General features: G+C 38.0%; 1 protein-coding gene across 1 annotated transcript in view; it reads right to left on the bottom strand.

The window, feature by feature from the left end:
* The window catches only part of LOC108277513 (uncharacterized), a 262,355-nt gene that overhangs the window by 2,268 nt on the left and 238,343 nt on the right, over positions 1–21,744 (bottom strand). Inside the window, exons 14-16 of the mRNA XM_053677649.1 lie at positions 2,129–2,434; positions 1,112–1,408; positions 667–993 (exon numbers count right to left, since the gene is read on the bottom strand). Coding sequence (XP_053533624.1) covers positions 667–993; positions 1,112–1,408; positions 2,129–2,434 — 930 coding nt within the window. The remainder of the gene's footprint in view (positions 1–666; positions 994–1,111; positions 1,409–2,128; positions 2,435–21,744) is intronic.

Here is a 21,744-nt window from a genome sequence, read left to right as displayed (position 1 = left end):
ATTTTGACTGGTCAGATGTTCAGGTCGCAGGTGTATATTAATGTGCTCGTTCTAAAACGTGATAATTTCTAAAGTAACAGCTAATTCAAAGGGACTTATCTAATAATAAAGAATATAATAAGAAAAACTCTTAATCATTGGTATGGTCAAGGCTTCTCTAAGGAGACATTTGTTTCACATTTATGGAAGGAGTCTCCAGTGTCAGTGCTTTGTAACAGTCAGAGGTAAAGCTGCTGCTTTAAGTTGAAGGATGGACATTGTGTTTCACAGCATTTTCGTCTTCAAAAGGAAGTGAGAATATGACTGTTTATAGCTGTGTTTGACTAACTTGTTTTGCAGGCATTCCACAATATTGCATATAACTATGCTGTGATATAAGAGGTAAAAACACTTTGAGACATGCTGTTATAGGAAAAAAAATCAACTTCAGGGCAGTAACTGCATCACCTCGTCGATTATTATTATCTTGGCTGATGGCGTGTGTGCAAATAATAAATGAATGCAATGTGACATGGACTAAAATCATATTTATGACTATTAATATTCATAAAAATAATGTTCATTTAAGAAACGTTTTATTATTTATTTATTTATTTTTTATTTTTATTTTTTTTTACAAAAGAATAAATATGGGTCTTAGAGATCGGTGTTTATGTGAGAACTTGCCTCTGGTTTTAGATATGGTGTGCTCCATATTCGTGGTGGAGCAGAGGTGTGTCCCTTCACAGGAAACAGTTGTGTACGCGTTCCACTTTCTAGCTGGAACCTTTAGAATACTTCGGACACTCTCTGTTCCATTGCTGTGGACTCTGAGAGGTTGTGTGGTCACACCCTGAGAGGTAATGTCCTTTCCTATTTTCCAAACAAACGAGAAGTCAATGAGCCTGTGGCCCAATAGCAGACAGGTGACAGAGACATGATCATTTGCTCTCATGTCACTGATGGAGGGAGCCAACAGGTAAACCTGTGCCTTCTGAGCAAAATCTGGAGTCACTGGAGATAAAGAAATGACATTAGTGTAGAGATGTACAGACAAATACATACATGTAAGATTTGTATTTTTTGTATAAAGATCATGAACTTTTCTGATATTTGGCTGTTATTAGAATACCTGCACAAATACTGGTGCTCTTCTCAACAGGTTTCAGAGGATCCTGATCACTGACTCGGCAGGTAAATATAACTCTATTATTCCACTGTTGCTGTGGAACCGAAATCTCACTGGACACTTTCACACGTCCATCTGAATCCACCGTTACTGTACTGAGAGCATTGAGAGCATTTACCACAGATTCAGGGAGCCACTTTATCTTTGGGTTAAGTCCAGTTGCAGCGCAAAGAAGTTTTTGTGTCGCCGATGCAGATTTATCCACACTGGAAATAACTAGAAGTTCCACTGAAGGGTCACCTGGAGAGGAGCATGAAATGTAAAGAGATTTAAACCACCTTATTTTGTGTTTTTATGGCTGATCCAGGTCATGTCTTGACTTGACATTTCATAGCAAAAATGTATTTCCCCTCATGAGAAGGGAATAAAATAACCTTTCCTGTGTCATATTTACAGAAAGCAGCCATTTTACATCACATCACAGTGTCAAAATCTTGCAGTGAGATACCTCTACAGCTATATCATGGACAAATACAACAAAACTATTGACTGCACAAGTGGGGAATAAAAAAAAACATTCCCATGTACATCTCAAGTTGAGACCAATTAATGATAATGAGTCTTAATTCGTCATCTATACATTACAGCACAGTGAAATTCTATTCTTCACATACTCCACCATGTCCAGAGGTTGGGGTCAGAGCACAGGGTCAGCCATGATACAACACCCCTGCTCAAGGGCCCAACAGTGGCAGCTTGGCAGCAGTGGGGCTTGAACCCCTGACCTTCTGATCATTAACCCAGAGCCTTAACTGCTAAGCCACCACTGCCCCCCCCAGTTACAGTATGAACTCGACCAATGTACTTATTGATGAAATTTGAGAGCCAGAATTCACACCCCATGCTCACTGTGCTGGCATTTCTGCCAGTGTTCTTTTTCACCCACTTCAGTTTTATTTTGACCTGTAAATATTGCCAGTATTCAGATGATCTAGAGATTGAGATTGAAATGTTCCTTACCAAAAAGGTTTTCTATAGAATTGGACGTCCACTGTTTGGAACGGCTTTGCAGAATCTGACAGGTGAACCGTTGGTTTTTGTTTCTGTGTGTTGTGGGAACAGTGAAGCGTACAGTCAGAGTGTCCACTCCTTTGGGCAGATCCACATACTGAGGTTCAAGGACCCTTATTCCATTGGCCTGGAAGGTGACAGAGAGCTCACCAGAGGGCAGATCTCTTGCAGCACACTCCAGTACTGCACTGTCTCCCTTCAGTATGTCTGCCAGATTCCTCCTGATCACCACTGTAGGAGTTTTCTGCACAGGTTCTGAGGAACATAAGGTAAAGTCTTATGAGTTAAAATGTTTCACTAAAGTGAAATATTTTAAAGCAACTTTTCCAACATGGAACCTAATGTGTGCACACATGGCATTTAGGATCCCCCATGCATCTAAATGCTGTGTCTATAATCACTGTTGAAATAACTAATATATGTGGGGCAAACTGGAAAAACACATCTATCTATCTATCTATCTATCTATCTGTATGCTGTATATAGTAGAAAATATTTGATCATGTGCCTGATTTCCACAAATAGCAATAAGTTGTAAACTGTGTTTTTTAAGTTGCCCCTAATGATATAATTAAAAATTATATACAGAACATACCTAGAATATTAATTGTCTTCTCTACTGTGCCAAAACATAGATGTGCAGCGGTGCATTTTATTGTCTGCCAGTTTTTCCATTCGTTTGTAGAGATAGTCAGGTTGCTAACAGTTCTCCCGTCCAGTGTCTTCAAGGTGACTCTGTCTGTTTTTTCCCTTCCATCTACAAACCATGACACTCTGGTATTGTGCACAGTTTCAACAACACAGGAAGCAGTTACTTCTGAATCTGTCAATACTGACATGAGTGCAGGTTTCTCCAGACGTATCAGTGGTTTGGATGTTGGTTCAGCTGCAATATGTAAGAGATTGTTCACTTACAGTTAGACATCATGGAAGATTTTTATTTTGCAGTGTTTTTCTGTGGAACTGACCTTTGCACTTGCTCCATGTTTGACTGAAGATCTTGGAGTTGTGTGCGGCTTTACAAGTGAACTCTGTTCCTTCATTCCATTGCTCTGCATTAATGCTGAGTTGGCACAGTGCATAAAACGTCCTTTCTCCATTGTTGAGACTTTCGAATATCTTCATGGTTGCCTTCTCTGTGAGCAACGTATTACCCTTGTACCACGCAACACTTATTTTTTTCGGAGAAAAACCATCCAACCAACAAAGCAGATTAACGTTGTTGTCCATTGTATTGGTGTTCATGGTGATGTTGGGCTCAGTCACATGCTGAGCTATAAACAGTAAGATAAAAAACAATCCAAGTACATGGCATATATATTTAGTGCTTAATAGAACTTCCTTAAAATTTGAATGTTTTACTTAAAATTTTGAAGTGTATTAAGATACTGGCACAACACTTTGGTAAGGAACACTTAAACTGTTATATTGTTGTACTATAAACATTATATTGATTATGATGATGATGATGATGATGAAGTCCTCAAAGAAATATGAGTACATCTCATATTCCAGAAGGAACTCTGTTTCAAACATTTCTGCCACAAATCAGAGAAGATGGCACTACTATATGTAAAAGCTATATTTAATATTTTTTTGTTCAGAAAAGTGCATTGTGACAATCAGGTCATAAGTTGAACACCTAAGACAAGAGAGAAAATCATACATTGAGCACAACGTGACACTGCCTTATTGGTGAGTGAATATAAGCAAATTTACTGGCCAATTATGTTTGACCATTTCAATAATCCAACACTGGAATAGAACTAAAAATAAATACTTGCTTATTTTTTGTTCTTGAAAATTTGCAACATCCTTTCTCTTAATTTTCTGTCTCCAAAGCTGCAGCAAAGCCAACAACTTCATCATCAGAGTTAAAAGTTAAACCAGTGTTTATTTCTTCTGCATAACTGATAATAATAAATCTAATATACAGAACAAACTAATTTCTTAGATGGTACTAGCCAAGCCTGGTTAAAGAACAACTTGTTAATTTTTTTGTTTCTTTTGTTTTTGGTTCCAATTTCCCCCCGTTTTTTTACTCATTACATATATATGTTGTTTGTGGGAGTTTTCAAAAACAGAACTCAGTGTAACAACTAATGACAAATAACTATGTGATTAGTATGCAGCATAGTATTTATCACAGTTATCACAGTTTGTCTGTTTGATATTGTTCTCCTCTTAGCTTTTTGCATGAATAATTATTAAGAACAACATAAGAATAATTCTAGAGCTGAACCAAAACACAAACCAATTTTATGTTAGTGGTTCAGTAGTCTGTGTGTGTCTGTGTGTGTGTGTGTGTGTGGGGGGGGGCATTTTTTTTTTTTCACAGTTTTTTGTGTTTTGCGGTGTGGCTAGAGGAAGGAGTGCAGGACAGGCTTCAGTGAGCACAGCAAACAGCAGATGGGAGCGTTAGGCAACAAGCAGGCCAAAGATAAACCGTAAAATCTTCCAAAAGAAGCAGTCTAAGTCATCTGCATCTCTGAGATGGAGTGAAACACACCTGCACAAGAAGATGTGCTACATTTACATCCATTATTACACCATTTACATGCAGTGTTTTGCCTATTATTTAAAGAGTGCTTTTTTTATTCTCTTTGTTTGCTCAGTGACATGATACAGCCTTCATAATAATGCACCAATAAACATAAATTAGCTAAAAAAATATATAAAAATAACAAAATAATTTTACTATGTTTCGACAGCAAACTGAGAGAAACACTCTTGCCATTTAAACTTTTTTTTTATAAAACCAACTATAATAAGACTGACTGTAATTCAAATAAAGATATAGAAAATAATCAGACTTTTAATTGCACTTTAAAAAAAAAAAAAACATTTATTTGAGATTTGAGTAAACGCATAGAAAAATCCAGAATTTAAATTTTCAAAAATATTTACAGATATAAAATACATGCAAATTAGCCTAGTAGGCAATAGCAGAAATTAAAGCTCAGTACATTACAATGAGGAAATAGAGAAAAAAACAAAGTTATTTCCAGAATTAAACTAAATCATTGCAGCATTTTTATGGCCTATTTGAGGATATATTTACTAACAGTCACTAACACAGAACAAAAAAAGCTTGAAAATATATAACAAAAATGCAAACACAGTGACATTGTGGGGGAAAGCTTTGTAGCATTCTCTATTATTTTTAACAGAATTAAAAGTTTATTATTGGATTTGGCTCTTACATTTTATGAAACTATTTGAAGATATATTTGATAGGTCTTTGAAGCCGATATTAATTATTTGCTTATTTTTTAATTTTATAACTGTGAGCCTTTTGAATATAATGTACAGTTTTAGGGAAAATGCTATCAAATATATCCCTTAAATAAAGGCTGATTTGTTGAGAATATGATGAAGGAGGAGATTAAAACAGCTGTAACTAAAATGTCTTAACTAAAAACTAGTCCAGGTGCAGATATGGCATTATTTCACACAATCCATATTTACGATATAGTGAGATAGCGATGTATAAAGTTAGTGAAATATAATAATATACAGCCACCTCCTTGTGGTAGAAATCTTTTACAACCAAGCCATGGTCACTGATTCACCGGAGCTCTCTGATAGCATGAACAAGTAAACCTTGGGGCAGTCTTTTTTGCCTATGAACTTGAAACCACAGTACAGTTCAAAACCTGCTCAGTTTCCTACTCTTGCATTGTTTCTGTCTGTTGTGGAACATTGGTCAGTTGTAAAATAAAAACAATTTTGCACATAATTTCAATATAATTAGATATCACGTTTAAAATTGTGCTTTTTAGAATCTTAGCTAAAATCTTCATAGTTTTATTATACAAATTAAGAGCAAAAATATGTATAAGTAGTAAAAGCATTTTCTATAATTTCCTCTTTGGTGATTTTGGTGTCATCGCTCCACTCATCAAAACTGGGTGATGAGTGTGACCACTATGTTTGTAGATATGGCTATTCCGGAAGAGAAGAAATCTCTTCACAATCAAAACATTGCAACCCACCCCTCCCTTGACACTGCAGTCTGCATGCCACCTGGCTCTTTTCATCAGCATGTCCTTGGTGAAAGGTGGGATTATTCTCACCTGTGGCTGTTTTGTATCAACTGACACTGTAAAAAAGGTGTAGAAATAAGTTTTTTAAAGATGCAATTAAGGATTTTCATAAAACATACATGCACACTCTCTCTCTCTCTCTCTCTCTCTCTCTCTCTCTCTCTCTCTCTCTCACACACACACACAGTGAATGTACAGTGGTGCTTGAAAGTTTGTAAAGCCTTTTGAATGTTCTATATTTCTGCATAAATATGACCTAAAACATCATCAGATTTCCAGAAGTCCTAAAAGTAAACATGAACCCAATTAAACAAACGAGTCAAAAATATTAAACAAAATATTTATAACAAAAAATATACTTGGTCATTTATTCATTGAGGAAAATGATCCAATATTACATATCTGTGAGTGGCAAAAGTATGTGATCCTTTACGATTAGCTATTTAATTTGAAAGTGAAATTAGAGTCAGATGTTTTCAATAAATTAGATGACAAACAGGTGTGAGCACCCTGTTGTATTTAAAGAACAGTGAGCTATCAAAATCTGATCTTCACAACACATGTGTGTGGAAGTGGATCATGGCATGAACAAAGGAGATTTCTGAGTATCTCAAAAAAGAGTTGTTGATGTCATAGAAAGGCTAGAAGAGGTTACAAAACCATCTCTAAAGAGTTTGGACTATACCAATACACAGTCAGACAGGTTTTGTACAAATGGAGGAAATTTAAGACTATCGTTACCCTCCCCAGGACTTGTCAACCAAGAAAGATCTTATCTTCATGAGTCCACCATCAGGAGAACACTGAACAACAAAAATATGCATGGCAAGGAGAAACTCCAAAAAGATTATTTTATTGTGGACGGATGAGACCAAAATTGAACTTTTTGGTTTAAATGAGAAGCATAAGAACCTTATCCCATCTGTGGAACATGGTGCTAGTAGTACCATGGTTTGGGCCTGTTGGCTGCATCTGGGCCAAGATAGCTTCCCATCATTGATGAAACAATGAATTCTGAAGTATACCAGTAATTTTTAAAAGAAAATGCCAGGACATCTGTTCATGAACTGAATCTCAAGAGAAAGTTGGTCATGCAACAAGACAACAATGGTAAGCACACAAGTTGTTCTACCATAGAATGGTTAAAGAAGAATAAAGTTAATGTTTTGGAATGGCCAAGTCAAAGTCCTGAACTTAATCAAATAGAAATATTGTGGAAGGACCGTAAACAAGCATTTCATGTGAGGAAACTCATCAACATCCCAGAGTCAAAGCTGTTCTGTACTGAAGAATGGGCTAAAATTCCTTCAAGCCGATGTGCAGGACTGATCACCAGTTACGGGAAATGTTTAGTTGCCGATATTGCTGAATAAGGGGGCCACACCTGATATTGAGAGCAAAGGTTCACATACTTCTGCCACCCACAGATATGTAATATTGTATCATTTTCCTCAATAAATAAATGACCAAGTATAATATTTTTGTATTTTGTATGATTTGTTTAATTGGGTTCGCTTCACCTACGTTTAGGACTTTTGTAAAAATCTGTTGTTTCAGGTCATATTTATGCAGAAATTTAGAAGAAAAAAAAAGTCACGATCTCGCCGGCAGAGGTCGCTGTGGAGACGGCGTGCACGAGCACTGGGAAAGCGCGTGTGCGTGCTCGAAGTTCGCATGGACGCTAAAACTGTTTCCTACGGACACATGCCTTTCGTTTTGATTTGGTTCTCTTCCAGTCCAGGTATTGGTTGATATTCGAGGGTGTGTCATGATTGGTCCCAGCTGTCTGTATTCAGGGGTAATTGTGACTGGTTAATTAAACCCCTCGCGTTGCTGCGCACGTGGCGCGGTATTAAAGTAAAACAGACACTTATAGAGACTGATGGGTTTAATGGTGCCACGGGGTAAAGTTCCAGGTCCTGTTTTGTTCCTTAGTTCATGCCTGAGTTAAATGAGTGTTTAATGCCTGAGCTAACTGGGATGTTTACTGCCTGAGTTAAATGAGTGTAATGCATGAGTTGAACGAGTATTTGATGCCCGAGTGAAACGAGTGATTCATGTTATAGTTGTGTTCTAAGTGCAGTGCTTTATGCTTCATTCCTAGTTAAGAGATAAGTGTTTAAGTTTCAGGTACTTTGCTTAAGTCTAAATAAAGATGTCACTCCTGTGCTTACTTCCTGTTTTGAGTCCTGTTTCATAACCAGAATTTTAAAGTCACAAACTTTCAAGCACCACTGAAATCTATGGCATTTTCAGATGATGGCAGATTTAGTGTTGTAATGCATATTACACTCAAATAATTACATAATTGATACATAACTGACATTTTCATTCAAACTAGAGGGCAAATGGTTACTTTAAAGCAAATTTCCATTTACAGCATTTAGCAAGTGCTTTGTTAGTTAGTTACATTTTATATAGTGCTTTTCTAGACACTTGAAGTGCTTTACAGCATTGTAGTTTTTCATCACATACTGTTCATCATTCTAAGATGTTAGAATACCATCAACCTAAAACCAAGTTAGAGGAAGTTTTAATTAAATTAAGTGACATTGACTGCTTAGTCAAGTTAGTTATTCAGCTATTCTGAGACTACTTTCAAATTCGTAGGTAAAAGTTGCAAAAAAGAATGAAAAAAAAAAAAGAAGTAAATTAATACAATACATACCATAACCTCTGCTGGAATTCACACTTAACTGGAGAAGATGAGCCCGTCTATTCACTGGTGCTGATTTACTACTTATGGCAGTGGAAGCACCTTTATCCTAGCTTAAAGTAGTGACCTTATTTTTGAGCTCCATGCTTTCACGAGTCCACTTAAATGTGTGTGATTTAGGTGAAAATTGTGTAGCTAAGCAGATGTAGCTGTTCCATTGTCTATTTCTGTTTGGGTTGGAGTTGTTAGAAGCAGAGATGCAGAGAGCTCGGTCTCAACTGCAAAACAAACGCGCACAGATCGGGATGCAGCAGCAATGGGCACAGCAGTTACTGCAGTTTAGAAATAGATTGTGTTGCCACAGTATATGAAGGCCACAAAAGTGCAAATTTTTAATACCACATAATATCTAAATTTATGAGTGCTGTAAAATTCTCAATTAATGTTAATAAATTATCTGTATTTTGGATTGATGTGCTCAATATGTTATTGTAGTAACAACTAATGCAGGTACTTATATAGTTGATGCTCCACATAATTAAAGCCTAATAATAAACACATTTTAAGTATTATACATCAAACAAAATCTTATAACTTTGAAATTGTAAAACTTGTAAAGTCAAAATTGTAAAGTTGACATTTATTTAACATTTATGGAAGAAGTCTCTAATTAGCTAATTGTAAATTGTGATTGTAAATTAGTATATATATAGTATATTGTGGTTGACGTTATAAGACATTGAAAAGACACCCATAATGACTACATTTGAACTTATTTGTAACCTTGTACAGAGGTCCTGTGGATGTCAACATTGGAACGTTCAGATGATGTCATAAAAAGATTTAATAAAAACTATGATTCTAGCTCTTACCTTGGTGGACTTTGTATGGAAGAAGTTTGAATTAAACCCACCTTGTTGCGTTAGCATTATTATTAATTACTCCACGCGAAGCCGCTGTGTCTACATGAGCAGGTGCAAGTTCAGCTTATTTTGCAGGATCAATAAAAGATGGCGGTTGTGAGATCAGGAAGTTGAAGCAGATGTTCAGTGTTACATTTCATCATAATGGCTTCTCTGCAGTATTTGCACACTTGTTCGGTTGACTGAGGTGATGAAAAGCAGTGTGAAAGTAACTGTTGCGCGGTGTAGATAAATTTTGGACTTCCTGTAGTTTTTATCCTGATTGTATTATACAACTCCGAACAGGTCACTCGCACCGGTGCAAATAAATATTTATCCAGTCGCACAAAATACTTTTCAGTCACAAATACGAGTGAAATGGTGGCACTGTAGAGCCCTGCGTTTATCTGCAAAGTTTTTTTTCCCGTTCGGCATGATTAGGTTTAATGTCCCCGACAACCTCTGTAGTGCCATTTAGCATCGTGCTAATTTCATTATTACCCCTTGCACGAAGCAGGCAGCTCGAGGGCTAAAATGCTAATTCCGTTTTGGAGTTTTGGCACTACAAAATGACGTCATCTCTGCGCCACTCTATGTGATTGGCTGTAAGTGTAGGAAGCGCTTGATTTGATATGCAGTGGAGGTTTCTATAAGCTGAGGACAAACTTTAAATTTCAATAGCGCAGTCGATCTCATTCATTTAATCGTGGGCAGTCAAAATCGTAATCGGGATCGATATTCCATTAATTGTGCAGCCCTAGAAAAAGGCGTATATTATTCACGTGTAACAGCAAGGAAAGTTCCGACTGTACATTGAATGATAGCTTTGTGTTAATGCAATCATTCTAATACATTATGCTTCTATAGTAACAGCTCATATGCAAGGACTTGTACGACAGACACTTCACATAATCAAAAGCTAATAATAAATGGATAATAAAATAAATTTATCAGAAGTGAATTACTTTCACAGTTTAATGAAAACTTTGGTGCAAATTAGCCAAACTGGAAAGTCAGTGTAAAGTTATTAACATTCAATCTAAAGGTTTTACAAGAAAAAAAGAAAGAGAATTAATTCATCAATACCATGTGTATACATAGAGTGAAAGTAGCCGTCTTTAATCATACTGTTACTCAATTTGAAAACTTGTGTATTTTTATGATTAACCCTTGAATGGAAAAACGTGTAGTATGGCTGGCTTCTGACTTATCTACAATTAACTACACTTTAATAAGATGAAGAGAGATCATCATGGGAATATACTGTATTAAAGTCAGAATTAGAGATTTCCCACATGGCCAGAAAGCTATACTGTACATACTATATTAGCAAAATGCTAAACAATGATGTCCAGTCTGTCAAATTTCATTATATTTGCTGATGAATATTGTGTTTAATTTTATCTTTTACTTCACAGATTAAAGCTGAGCAAAATATCTGTGCGTCTGTCATTTTTATTATTATTTATATTTATATACCAGCGTGACATCTAATAAGGTTTTTTTTTCATTATTTTAGAATTCTACATTCATTTCATTTTCATTTTTCATCAAAATGATCTCAGCAGCCACGGTGAGGGTTTTGAAAACTGTTCAGACACAAGTGTATCTGAGTAAAACATTACACACTGTACAGCAAATCCTCATTAGATTAAGAAACTTTCAGTTAAAAAAAAAAAAACATGAATAAATCATGTTTCTGGTGGAAACCCACCTGAAGCAGCTCCTGGGAACATCAACAAGATCCAAAAGATGTCCTGCATTTTTTTCTTGCTAAGTCCAGAGGAGAGAGGTAAAAACATCCAGAAACCCACAAACCAGCTGAAGGGAAACGAACACTGTGCAGTTCTCTCTGAAGCTTTTCACTAGCTGGAGATCTTTACACACACACAGAGAGGGGGGGTGAGAGAGAGATTTTTTTTTTTTGAATTTCAAAGGCCTTTTATTTACAAGCTTTTAAAAGCTACATTGACCTATTTCGGTCTCTCAGAGTCATTGCAAATGACTTTAAAAGAAAAAAAAAAGTAAAATAAGTTTATATACATATAAATATATATATAAAAAGATAAATAAATAGATAATTAAAATACTTCTCCTTCCAGTTGCCTTCAAAACCCCCAAAGGAGTGAAGAATATAAAATAAGCAACCAAGTATCAACCAGTATGTATACAGTCTTCTAAAAGTTGATGAAATCTCACTTTTTCTTCTAAAACCACACATAATGCCCCTTCCAGACACCAGATATTTTCAAATGCTACAAGGTCATCTCTTGGTGAAACTTAAAATCGATTAGTATCCTAGATTTTAAGAGAATCGCAAAAACCACTAAAACGCTGTCCCCTGAATTTGATTCAATTCTGTTTCTCCTGCTGACATATATGGCCATCTTTGCCTGCCCTATGATAAAATTTATCAACTGACACCTGAAACCTTTTTTTTTTTGAGAGTATTTAAAACCAAAAATAAAAGTTTCGATTGTAAAACTCTCATTAAAATGGCCAAGCAGTCTCTGTAAAACAGTAAAAAGAGGCTTCAATGTCACACAGTGCATAAACATGTGAAAAACAGATTCTCTCACGGCACAGAAAGGACATTCATAACTCACATCAGGGTTTAAAACACAGATAAAAGAATTAACAGCCACTGCACCATGTAAAATCCTCCACTGTAAATCCCCACACTTTTTTGTTAATGGTGACTTGTACAAAGCTCTCCATTGTGGCTTTACATGTTCCTTTATTAGTAGAACAGACCGCCAAGGTGTGTCGACTCTTTTGTCCAGAAACTTTTTATTTAGGGATAGTACGCACATTTTATACAGTTCTTTCCCAGATGGTACCTTGGAACCCACAAAACTTAGTTTTTCAGATTTAAAAAACACACCTGAGCACTCATGTACATTCGCCGAGACACTAAAATCTCGTAAGGGATCTTGGTCATTGGGACTGTTTAGCCCTCCGGAATATTCCTCCAGCATTTTCAAGACCTCTTCAGTCAACAGGGACCTCCATTCCACAAGGAACTGCGTGACTACACGGACTGACCTCATCTTTATGTGCCCAGCAACTGCCACCGCGTTCCCAAAACCCGGTCCTGCTACGGTCAGTAGGTCACCCAGAGTGATGACTCCAGCCCTGCGGAACCCCTCCATGAGCGCAGGAAACGGCTTCCTCTGAGAGACATCAAAAATGGAACCCTTTATAATCGGCTCCTGCAGCAGCCAGTAGAGAGAACTTGAGCATTGTACTCTCTGCACTGTTAAAAGTCCCCACACTTTAAAAACATTTCGGTAAAAAACAGGAAGTTTCCTGATGTCCATCTTTTTCGGGTCCATCCAGAAAAGAGGTTTATGTAAATCCAGCCCTTCAAGTGTCCGTAAAATGGCACATGCTACACCCTTCCAGTTTGCATTTACAGGTCCATGTAGCAGCCTTTGCACAAAACATAACCGAAAGGCTGCAGTCCTGCTCTGCAGGTGTACCAGTCCATGTCCCCCTTCATCCTCGGGGAGAAACAGAACACTCTGTGGAACCCAGTGTAGATTGTCCCAGAAAAAATTAACTAAAATTGACTGGATTTTAGATAAAACATGTATTGGAGGATCGATGCACGCAAGCCTATGCCAGAGGGATGATGCTACCAGGTTGTTAATTATAAGTACACACCACCTAAAGGTCACTTTTTTAACTAAAAAATTCCACTTCTCCAACCGACCCTTTACCTTCTCGACAGTCCCTTCAAAGTTTTTCCCCATAAACCCTTCATCTCCTAAAAACACCCCCAAATACTTAAAACCACCTCTACACCATAGTAAGCGGTCTGGGAGGTTTGGGACGCCGCCTAACCATCCCCCGATTAAAAATGCCGCGCTTTTCTCCCAGTTTACGTTGGCAGAAGAAACAGTTCTAAAATCGTCAGTGATCTTCCGCATCGTATCAACATCCCTCTGGCTGCCAACAAGTATCGCCACATCGTCAGCGTATGCTGATAGTTTAAAAACACCCTCGCACCTTGGAATTGTTATACCTTGCAGTTCTGTTCTCAGTTTTGCTAAAAGAGGTTCAATTGCCAGGGAATACAACATGCCTGATAACAGGCATCCTTGTCTTATTCCCCTATGAACTTTAAAAGGAGCACACAAGTCACCATTAACCTTCAGTATGCTTTCACTGTCACGGTACAGAACTCTTATTTTTTCCGATAAAATCCGAATTAAAACCAAAAGCAGACAAAACGTTCCATAAGTAGGTATGCTCAACCCTGTCGAAAGCCTTTTCCTGGTCAATTAAAATCAAACCACATTCCAAATTAAAAATCCTTCCGACCTCTACAACATCCCTAATGAACGAAATGTTATCGTGAATAAATCGACCCGGCACACAGTAGGTCTGGTCCGGCTGGATCACCTCTTCCATGACTTTACTAAGTCGGTTTGCCAATACCTTGGAGAGCAGTCGGTATTCTACACAGAGAACTGAGACAGGTCTCCATGATTTTATGTCGTGTAGATCTCCTTTCTTGGGCAACAGAGTCAATACTGCTCTGCGACAACTGAGTGGCAGCCGCCCCGTGACTAAACTGTCACCCAGTACTTCCATTAGGTCTGCACCCATTTCAGGCCAAAAGGACTTATAAAATTCAGCTGGTAGACCATCGATCCCTGGTGCCTTGCCATTCTCCATACCCTGGAGGGCTCGTAGCAGTTCCTCTAGGGTCAAGGCCCCCCAAGGTCTGCATGTGCTTCCTCCGACACCTGAGGGAGATCTTCCAAGAAGACGTTATCATGGGCCTGCTCAACGGAGATTTCACTCATGTACAGTTCCTTGTAGAACCCGACTGCTCTCTTTCGAATTTCTCTATGGTCCACTAAAAGTGTCCCATCATCAGAAAACAGGCCATGTATCATCTTATTTTGACCATTCTTTTTTTCCATATTAAAAAAGAATTTTGACGGTGCATCCATACACTCTACAGTCTGAAATCGCGACCTGACCAGAGCTCCTTGTGCGGTAACGTCTAGCAATTTGGTCAATAAATTCTTCTTTGTCCTTAAATTTTCTATGCATACCTGCCGTCCTGTGTTTTTCATTGGCTCCATTAGCGCCATTATTTCATCCTCCAAGGATTTCATGCGTAGAGTTGTGTCTCTCGTGACACTGGAGGTATACTGTTGACACAGCTGTTTAATTTGCGTTTTGGCAAAATCCCACCACTGTTGCACCGATTTAAAAGAACGCTTTGTTGTTCTAAAATCACTCCAAAAATACTTAAACACATCCTTAAAATGACCGTCTTGCAATAAACTGGTGTTAAAATGCCAATACGCACTCTTACGCTTGAGTTTACTTAAATACACAGTAGACAGAACCATACAATGGTCCGTAAATCCTACCGGTATAATTACACAACTTCTAAAAGCACTTAACTGGTGTTTAAAAGCATAAAATTTATCCAATCTGGCCATAGAGAGCATATTATTATAAGAGTGCACCCAGGTATATTGTTTCTGCATGTGGTGGAAATTTCTCCAAATGTCCACAATGTCACAGGAATTCATTAATTCGACTAACCTTCTACATGATGGCATATGGGGCTCTACATGATTCCTGTCCATATCCAGCTCTGTACAGTTAAAATCCCATCCTAGAATCAAAAAATCATCAGAGTCACAATTTTTTAGGACATTATCTAGGTTTCGTAAAAATACCATTCTGTCAATGGCCGTGGTGGGGGCATAAACACAAACAAAAACGACCCACCTATTCTCATATTGAGCTCTAACCTTTAACAGTCGACCCTTTATGATTTCATCAACTTGATAAGAACAGGGGATAAAATTATTGGAAAATAAAATAGCTACTCCCCCACTGGTAGATGTCTTATGACTTAAAACGGATAACCCTTTAAACTCCCTGGCCCAGTCCGCAGCATTATTAGCGTCTGTGTGGGTTTCCTGAGCAAAGATTACGTCAATTTTCTTTTGCTTCACCGTTTCAAACAACAAAAATCTTTTATTTCTTTCCCTTGCTCCATTTAAATTCAACGAAGCAACTCGAAACTCACTCATAAAAATGATGAAAACTAATAGATTTACATACATGCTGTCTAGGATTGACTATCACTATCATTATTGTCTAACATTACATTGACTTTTGTAAGGATTTTTTTTTAGACGGTATCCCTCCTGATCAGTGAAACCCCCTTCTGACATAAACCCACGTGTTTTTCTAATGAACTGTTCCACATCTGGGAAAAACTCGTCTATCCTCACATTCTTAGCATGCTTAGTCTTTCTCAGAAAAACCTTGATGTCGTCCACGCTATATTCATGGCTCGAAAAGCCACTTAGATTAACACTACATGTTATACTGCAGTCGGAGGCTTCACTCTCACTCTCTACCTCCCCAGAATTCAGCTCCTCTGCGCCATCTTTCCTCTTAGCCTGTGCATGAGGACGATTTCTCCGTCTCTTTCTCTGGGGCACCTTGAACACATTTTCTTCCATCTCCATATGAGAGCTATCATCCGCAACTTCATCACCAAGGGACGGATCCACACTATCTAGTGACACCGTACTATCCTGTGTACCCTTATCACCTAAATCCGGCTCATTCTCAGCCTTCTCTTCTTCACCTGGTTGAACACTGATACCCTGGTGAGAGGGGCCAGCTTCAGGTGCCTCCACCTGAGAGGGTACTGCTGTTCCCTCTCCCGGTGTGTGGGCCCCATCCACCCCAACACCCTCTCCAACAGTGATTTCGTTACCAGCGGCTACGTTAGCATTATCACTATTTTCGGGATTTACCCGTTTTTCTGGACAGGCCCTCACCAGATGACCAGATAAACCGCACCCAAAACACTTCATTGTAGTAGTAGTGGCATAAATTACATAATTAAAATCCTCCACCTTTACATTGAGTGTCAGATCCAGCTCATTATTGTCCTTCAGGACCATGTACACAAATCGTCTAAAAGACACGATATGTTTTACACGATAGGATTTGCTTGTAATTTCGATCCTCTTGATCTGGGAGACCAGTTTACCATAGCGGGATAGAGCTTGGGACAGAACCTCGTCCTTAATAAAAGGAGGAACATTCGACAGGATTATTTTTTTTGACGGGGTTGACAAAGGAAGCACTAAGTGGAACACATCATCAAGCACAACTCCACTGTCCACCATTTCGTTTGCCAACTCCACCGTTTTCAGAAACAGCACAACTGCACTATTCATCCGGGCCGCAGACAGAATGTTGTCGTATCCTACACTCTCCCCCACGGCCAGACACACCTCCTCAACGCTGGCGGTAGTGGCTACTTTAACAGCATGCCGCCACATGAGGGAATCATATTTCCCGGTACCTGGGTCAGCCATGTTTCCCAAAACAACACGGAAACAGCCGCCCAGGCCAGCGAGAAACACACACGCGCACGCGCGTACAACAAACAGTAGTAATTTGAACTATCTCAGAAACCAAAGACCTAAAGGAAATCGTATTTCTTAAGAAAAAATAGATAGAAAAAATAAACAAGCGAACTTGGAGCAGCGGCCTCAGCCACGCTCCGCACACACTCACTCACTTCCGCTCCGACTCCGCCCACTCACTCAGTCCATGCGCACACGAGAGAGAGAGAGAGAGAGAGAGAGAGAGATAGAGAGAGACAGAGCTTGAGATCTGGGAAACAGTGCAGACAGGGTGTCTGTTTTACATGCTAAATAATACATGATACAAAAAAAAAAATAAAAAAATACAAAAAAAAAAAAAAACCGCCCACTGGCTGTTTAGAACAACTGACACATTCTTCTCTATTAAATGGGTAAACAATATTCAAACAGACTTAATCTATAAAGTTGTTGAATTGTACTGTTATATTTTACCTTATATTTGTCTTTATTTATTTATCCTGGTCAGGGTCTTATAGTTTTATTTAATACACGTATAAAACAAGTGAGCACTGCATATTTTGCAGTCCATTTCTTACAACTGGGTAAGGCTCAATAAGTTGCCAGAGAAGTAGATATTTATTATTATTATTATTATTATTATTATTATTATTATTATTATTATTATTATTATTATTATTATATGGAATAAAACATGATGGGGCATGCTGTTATAGGAAAATAATCAACAATGGGGTGATGTGATACAGAGGAGTTACTGTTAACCCCAAAAGTACATTATCTAATAATATCAGTTGCCAATTATTTCATTTTTTTTAATGTAACAAACGTCATGCTTTTTATCCATTCATAGTTACATTTAATGTAATGAGCACAAGACATTACGTTAGTTCCTGTCATCACTTACGTTGTAGCAGCTATAAAAGTAGTTCCCTCTCAGGTCTCTCATTTTTTCTAATAAAAATTAGAAATAAGAAAAAATACAGCTTGTCATGTTGTTTAGATTTAACTTTATTAACTTTGTTAACATTACCACACAAAACAGGCAACTAACCTTAACAGGTAAAAATTACACATTGTGGCATCCACATTACATAGCTTTGTTGTCATTAAATATATTATCATATACCATCTACAGTGGTCGAGAAAGAGGCTGCAGAACTGGGGCACTTTAGCTGACTTAGGAGCTCTGTTTCCAGTTAAAAGGGTGCCTCAGGTGCAGCTACAGAACTCTGTTTTATATGTTTTAGTTGATCATTTCCCCAACTCAGAGACTTTGTTTGTTTAATTCCATTTTTGGGAGGATTTATAAATTTCATTTTAAGATATGGTGAACATGTAGTACATTTTGTTTATAACATTAAACCTCTGTTTTGAGCAATATTTGATGTATTTAGTTTTGTACAGATGAAAACAGATACGATTTGCAATGTTTATGATTCAGAAATAAAGGAGTATTTTCAGTCATAATTTTACATCATTGACATTTTTGTTCAAAATATTCTGAATATTGAATTGTGAATGGTAAATGGTCTGTACTTATATAGCACTTTTTTTTAACCTTAGCGGTTCCAAAACACTGTACACTGTGTCTCATTCACCCAATCTCACACACACACACACCAATGGTAGCAGAGCTGCCATGCAAGGAGCTAACTTGCCATCGGGAGCAACTCGGGATTCAGTGTCTTGCCCAAGGACACTTCGGCATGTGGAATCATGTGTGCCGGGAATCAAACCGCCAACCCTATGATCATCAGACAACCCGCTCTACCACCTATTTTGTTGTCTGAAAATATTTCATATTAGCTGAAGCCAATTCTTCAGTCCGCTGCACTACACTATGCTGGGAAATACACATACATACATACATACATACATACATACATACATACATACATACATTCTTCTTCTTTCCCACCAAAAAAGTATTCACAGTGCTTCACTTTTTCCACATTTTGTTATGTTACAGCCTTATTCCAAAATGGATTAAATGCATTATTTTCCTCAAAATTCTACAAATAATACCCCATAATGACAACATGAAAGAAGTTTGTTTGAAATCTTTGCAAATTTATTAAAAATAAAAAACAAAAAAAGCACATGTACATAAGTATTCACAGCCTTTACTCAATACTTTGTTGAAGCACCTTTGGCACCAATTACAGCCTCAAGTCTTTTTGAGTATGATGCTACAAGCTTGGCACACCTATTTTTGGGCAGTTTTTCCCATTCCTCTTTGCAGGACCTCTCAAGCTCCATCAGATTGGATGGGGAGCGTCAGTGCAAAGCCATTTTCAGATCTTTCCAGAGATGTTCAATCGGGTTCAAGTCTGGGCTCTGGCTGGGCCACTCAAGGACATTCACAGAGTTGTCCTGTAGCCACTCCTTTGTTATCTTGGCTGTGTGCTTAGGGTCCTTGTCCTGTTGGAAGATGAACCTTCGCCCCAGTCTGAGGTCCAGAGCGCTCTGGAGCAGGTTTTCATCAAGGATGTCTCTGTACATTGCTGCATTCATCTTTCCCTCGATCCTGACTAGTCTCCCAGTTCCTGCTGCTGAAAAACATCCCCACAGCATGATGCTGCCACCAACATGCTTCACTGTAGGGATGGTATTGGCCAAGTGATCAGGTGATGACTGGTGCCTGGTTTCCTCCAGACATGACGCTTGCCATTCAAGCCATCAGACCAGAGAATTTTGTTTCTCATGGTCTGAGAGTCCTTCAGGTGCCTTTTGGCAAACTCTAGGTGGGCTGTCATGTGCATTTTACTGAGGAGTGGCTTCCTTCTGGCCACTCTACCATACAGGCCTGATTGGTGGAGTGCTGCAGAGATGGTTGTTCTTCTAGAAGTTTCACGTTGTCATTATGGGGTATTGTTTGTAGAATTTTGAGGAAAATAATGAATTTAATCCATTTTGGAATAAGGCTGTAACATAACAAAATGTGGGAAAAGTGAAGCGCTGTGAATACTTTCCGGATGCACTGTATACAGATGAGTAACACCTTGTTTATCTTAATAAATTGATAAATGGATTATTGCACACACGGTGGCTTAGTGGTTAGCACATTTGCCTCACACCTCCATGGGTCGAGTCCCACCTTGGCCCTGTGTGTGCGGAGTTTGCATGTTCTCCCCGTGCTGCGGGGGTTTTTGCCAGGTACTCCAGTTTCCTCCCCCAGTCCAAAGACATACATAGTAGGCTATAGTCCAAAGTGTCCGTAGTGTATGAGTGGATGTGTGAATGTGTACGTGATTGTGCCCTGCGATGGATTGGCACCCTGTCCAGGGTGTACCCCGCCTTGTGCCCAATGCTCCCTGGGATAGGCTTCAGGTTTCCTAGTGACCCTGAAAAGGATAAGTGGTATAGAAGATGGATGGATGGATTATTGCACAGTTAACAATAGACGTGTGAGCAACAAATAATAATAATGTGTAGGTTGACAATGCAAAACAGCTAGCAGTGCTACATTATGTTGTTATTGCATTAACGAGTCTGACTGCTGTAGGGATGATGGACCTGGGGTAGCGCTCTTTCTTGCAATTATTAATTATCATATTTTATAGTACTGTGCAAAATACTTTTGCACATGACAAGAAATGTTGTAGAGAAAATATGCCTTCAAAAAATAAAGAAATTAAATGTTTCTACTTTAAAAAAAAATACTATAAAGTGCAGTAATAAACAGTAATAAATGAAACAAAGTCAATATTTAGTTTGATGACCCTTTTAAAGATAGTAGTTTCAAGTACACTTTCTGCAGCTTTATAAGGAAATCATAAGGTAAGTTTCATATGGTAAGTTTTATTGAGCATTTTGTAGAACCAGTCACAGTTCTGGAGACTTTGTGTGTCGCGCTTGCTTCTAATTTTTGCAGCAAAACCCAGCAGCCTTCATTGTGTTTTTTGTCTGAAAAGTGGTCTCTTATGTAATATAGCTTGTTCTTTAATGCCATACAAACATTTTTCTGTAACGTTTAATTTTGTGCTGGAAAACTAATGTTTGGAAATATAAAAAGTTTTTGTACTGACTCGATAATGTAGAAGTCATCAACGTCACCAATTTATTTGTTGAGCTATACTGCCTCCTTTAGTTGTTTGAAATATTGTACTTGTATAAACTGTATTATTCCTGACGTTCTAGTTCACTGATTAAACATTTATTCCAGTTGTTTATTAAATATTCCATATAATGCAGAGATGAATAATGTTTCAAAATCAACAGTCTTTGAAGAATGAATGTTTTATGTTTAAAATGTCTACTGTGTGTTTAAAAATGATAAGCAGTTACTACTTCGTTCCACTGGAAGAAAGTAAAAGTGTGACTGAGGTGCTTTATTAGTTGCATTGAGAGGATGTCTCTAACATGTCTCAAAGTTTTTTTAAGGGGAATCCACTATTCTGTGTCACTGTGAGTCTTGCGTAGTAATACACAGCTGTGTCTTCAGTTTGCAGATTCTGTCCTCAAATTGTTATTGTGTTAGTAGCAGTGTCTCTGGAGATGCTGAACTTATTTTTCAGTTTGTCACTGTAATCTGTACCCCCACCGCTATAGA

The sequence above is a fragment of the Ictalurus punctatus genome, chromosome 2 (assembly GCF_001660625.3).
Source record: "Ictalurus punctatus breed USDA103 chromosome 2, Coco_2.0, whole genome shotgun sequence".
NCBI lineage: Eukaryota > Metazoa > Chordata > Actinopteri > Siluriformes > Ictaluridae > Ictalurus > Ictalurus punctatus.
This window is presented reverse-complemented; position numbering and strand designations above follow the sequence as displayed.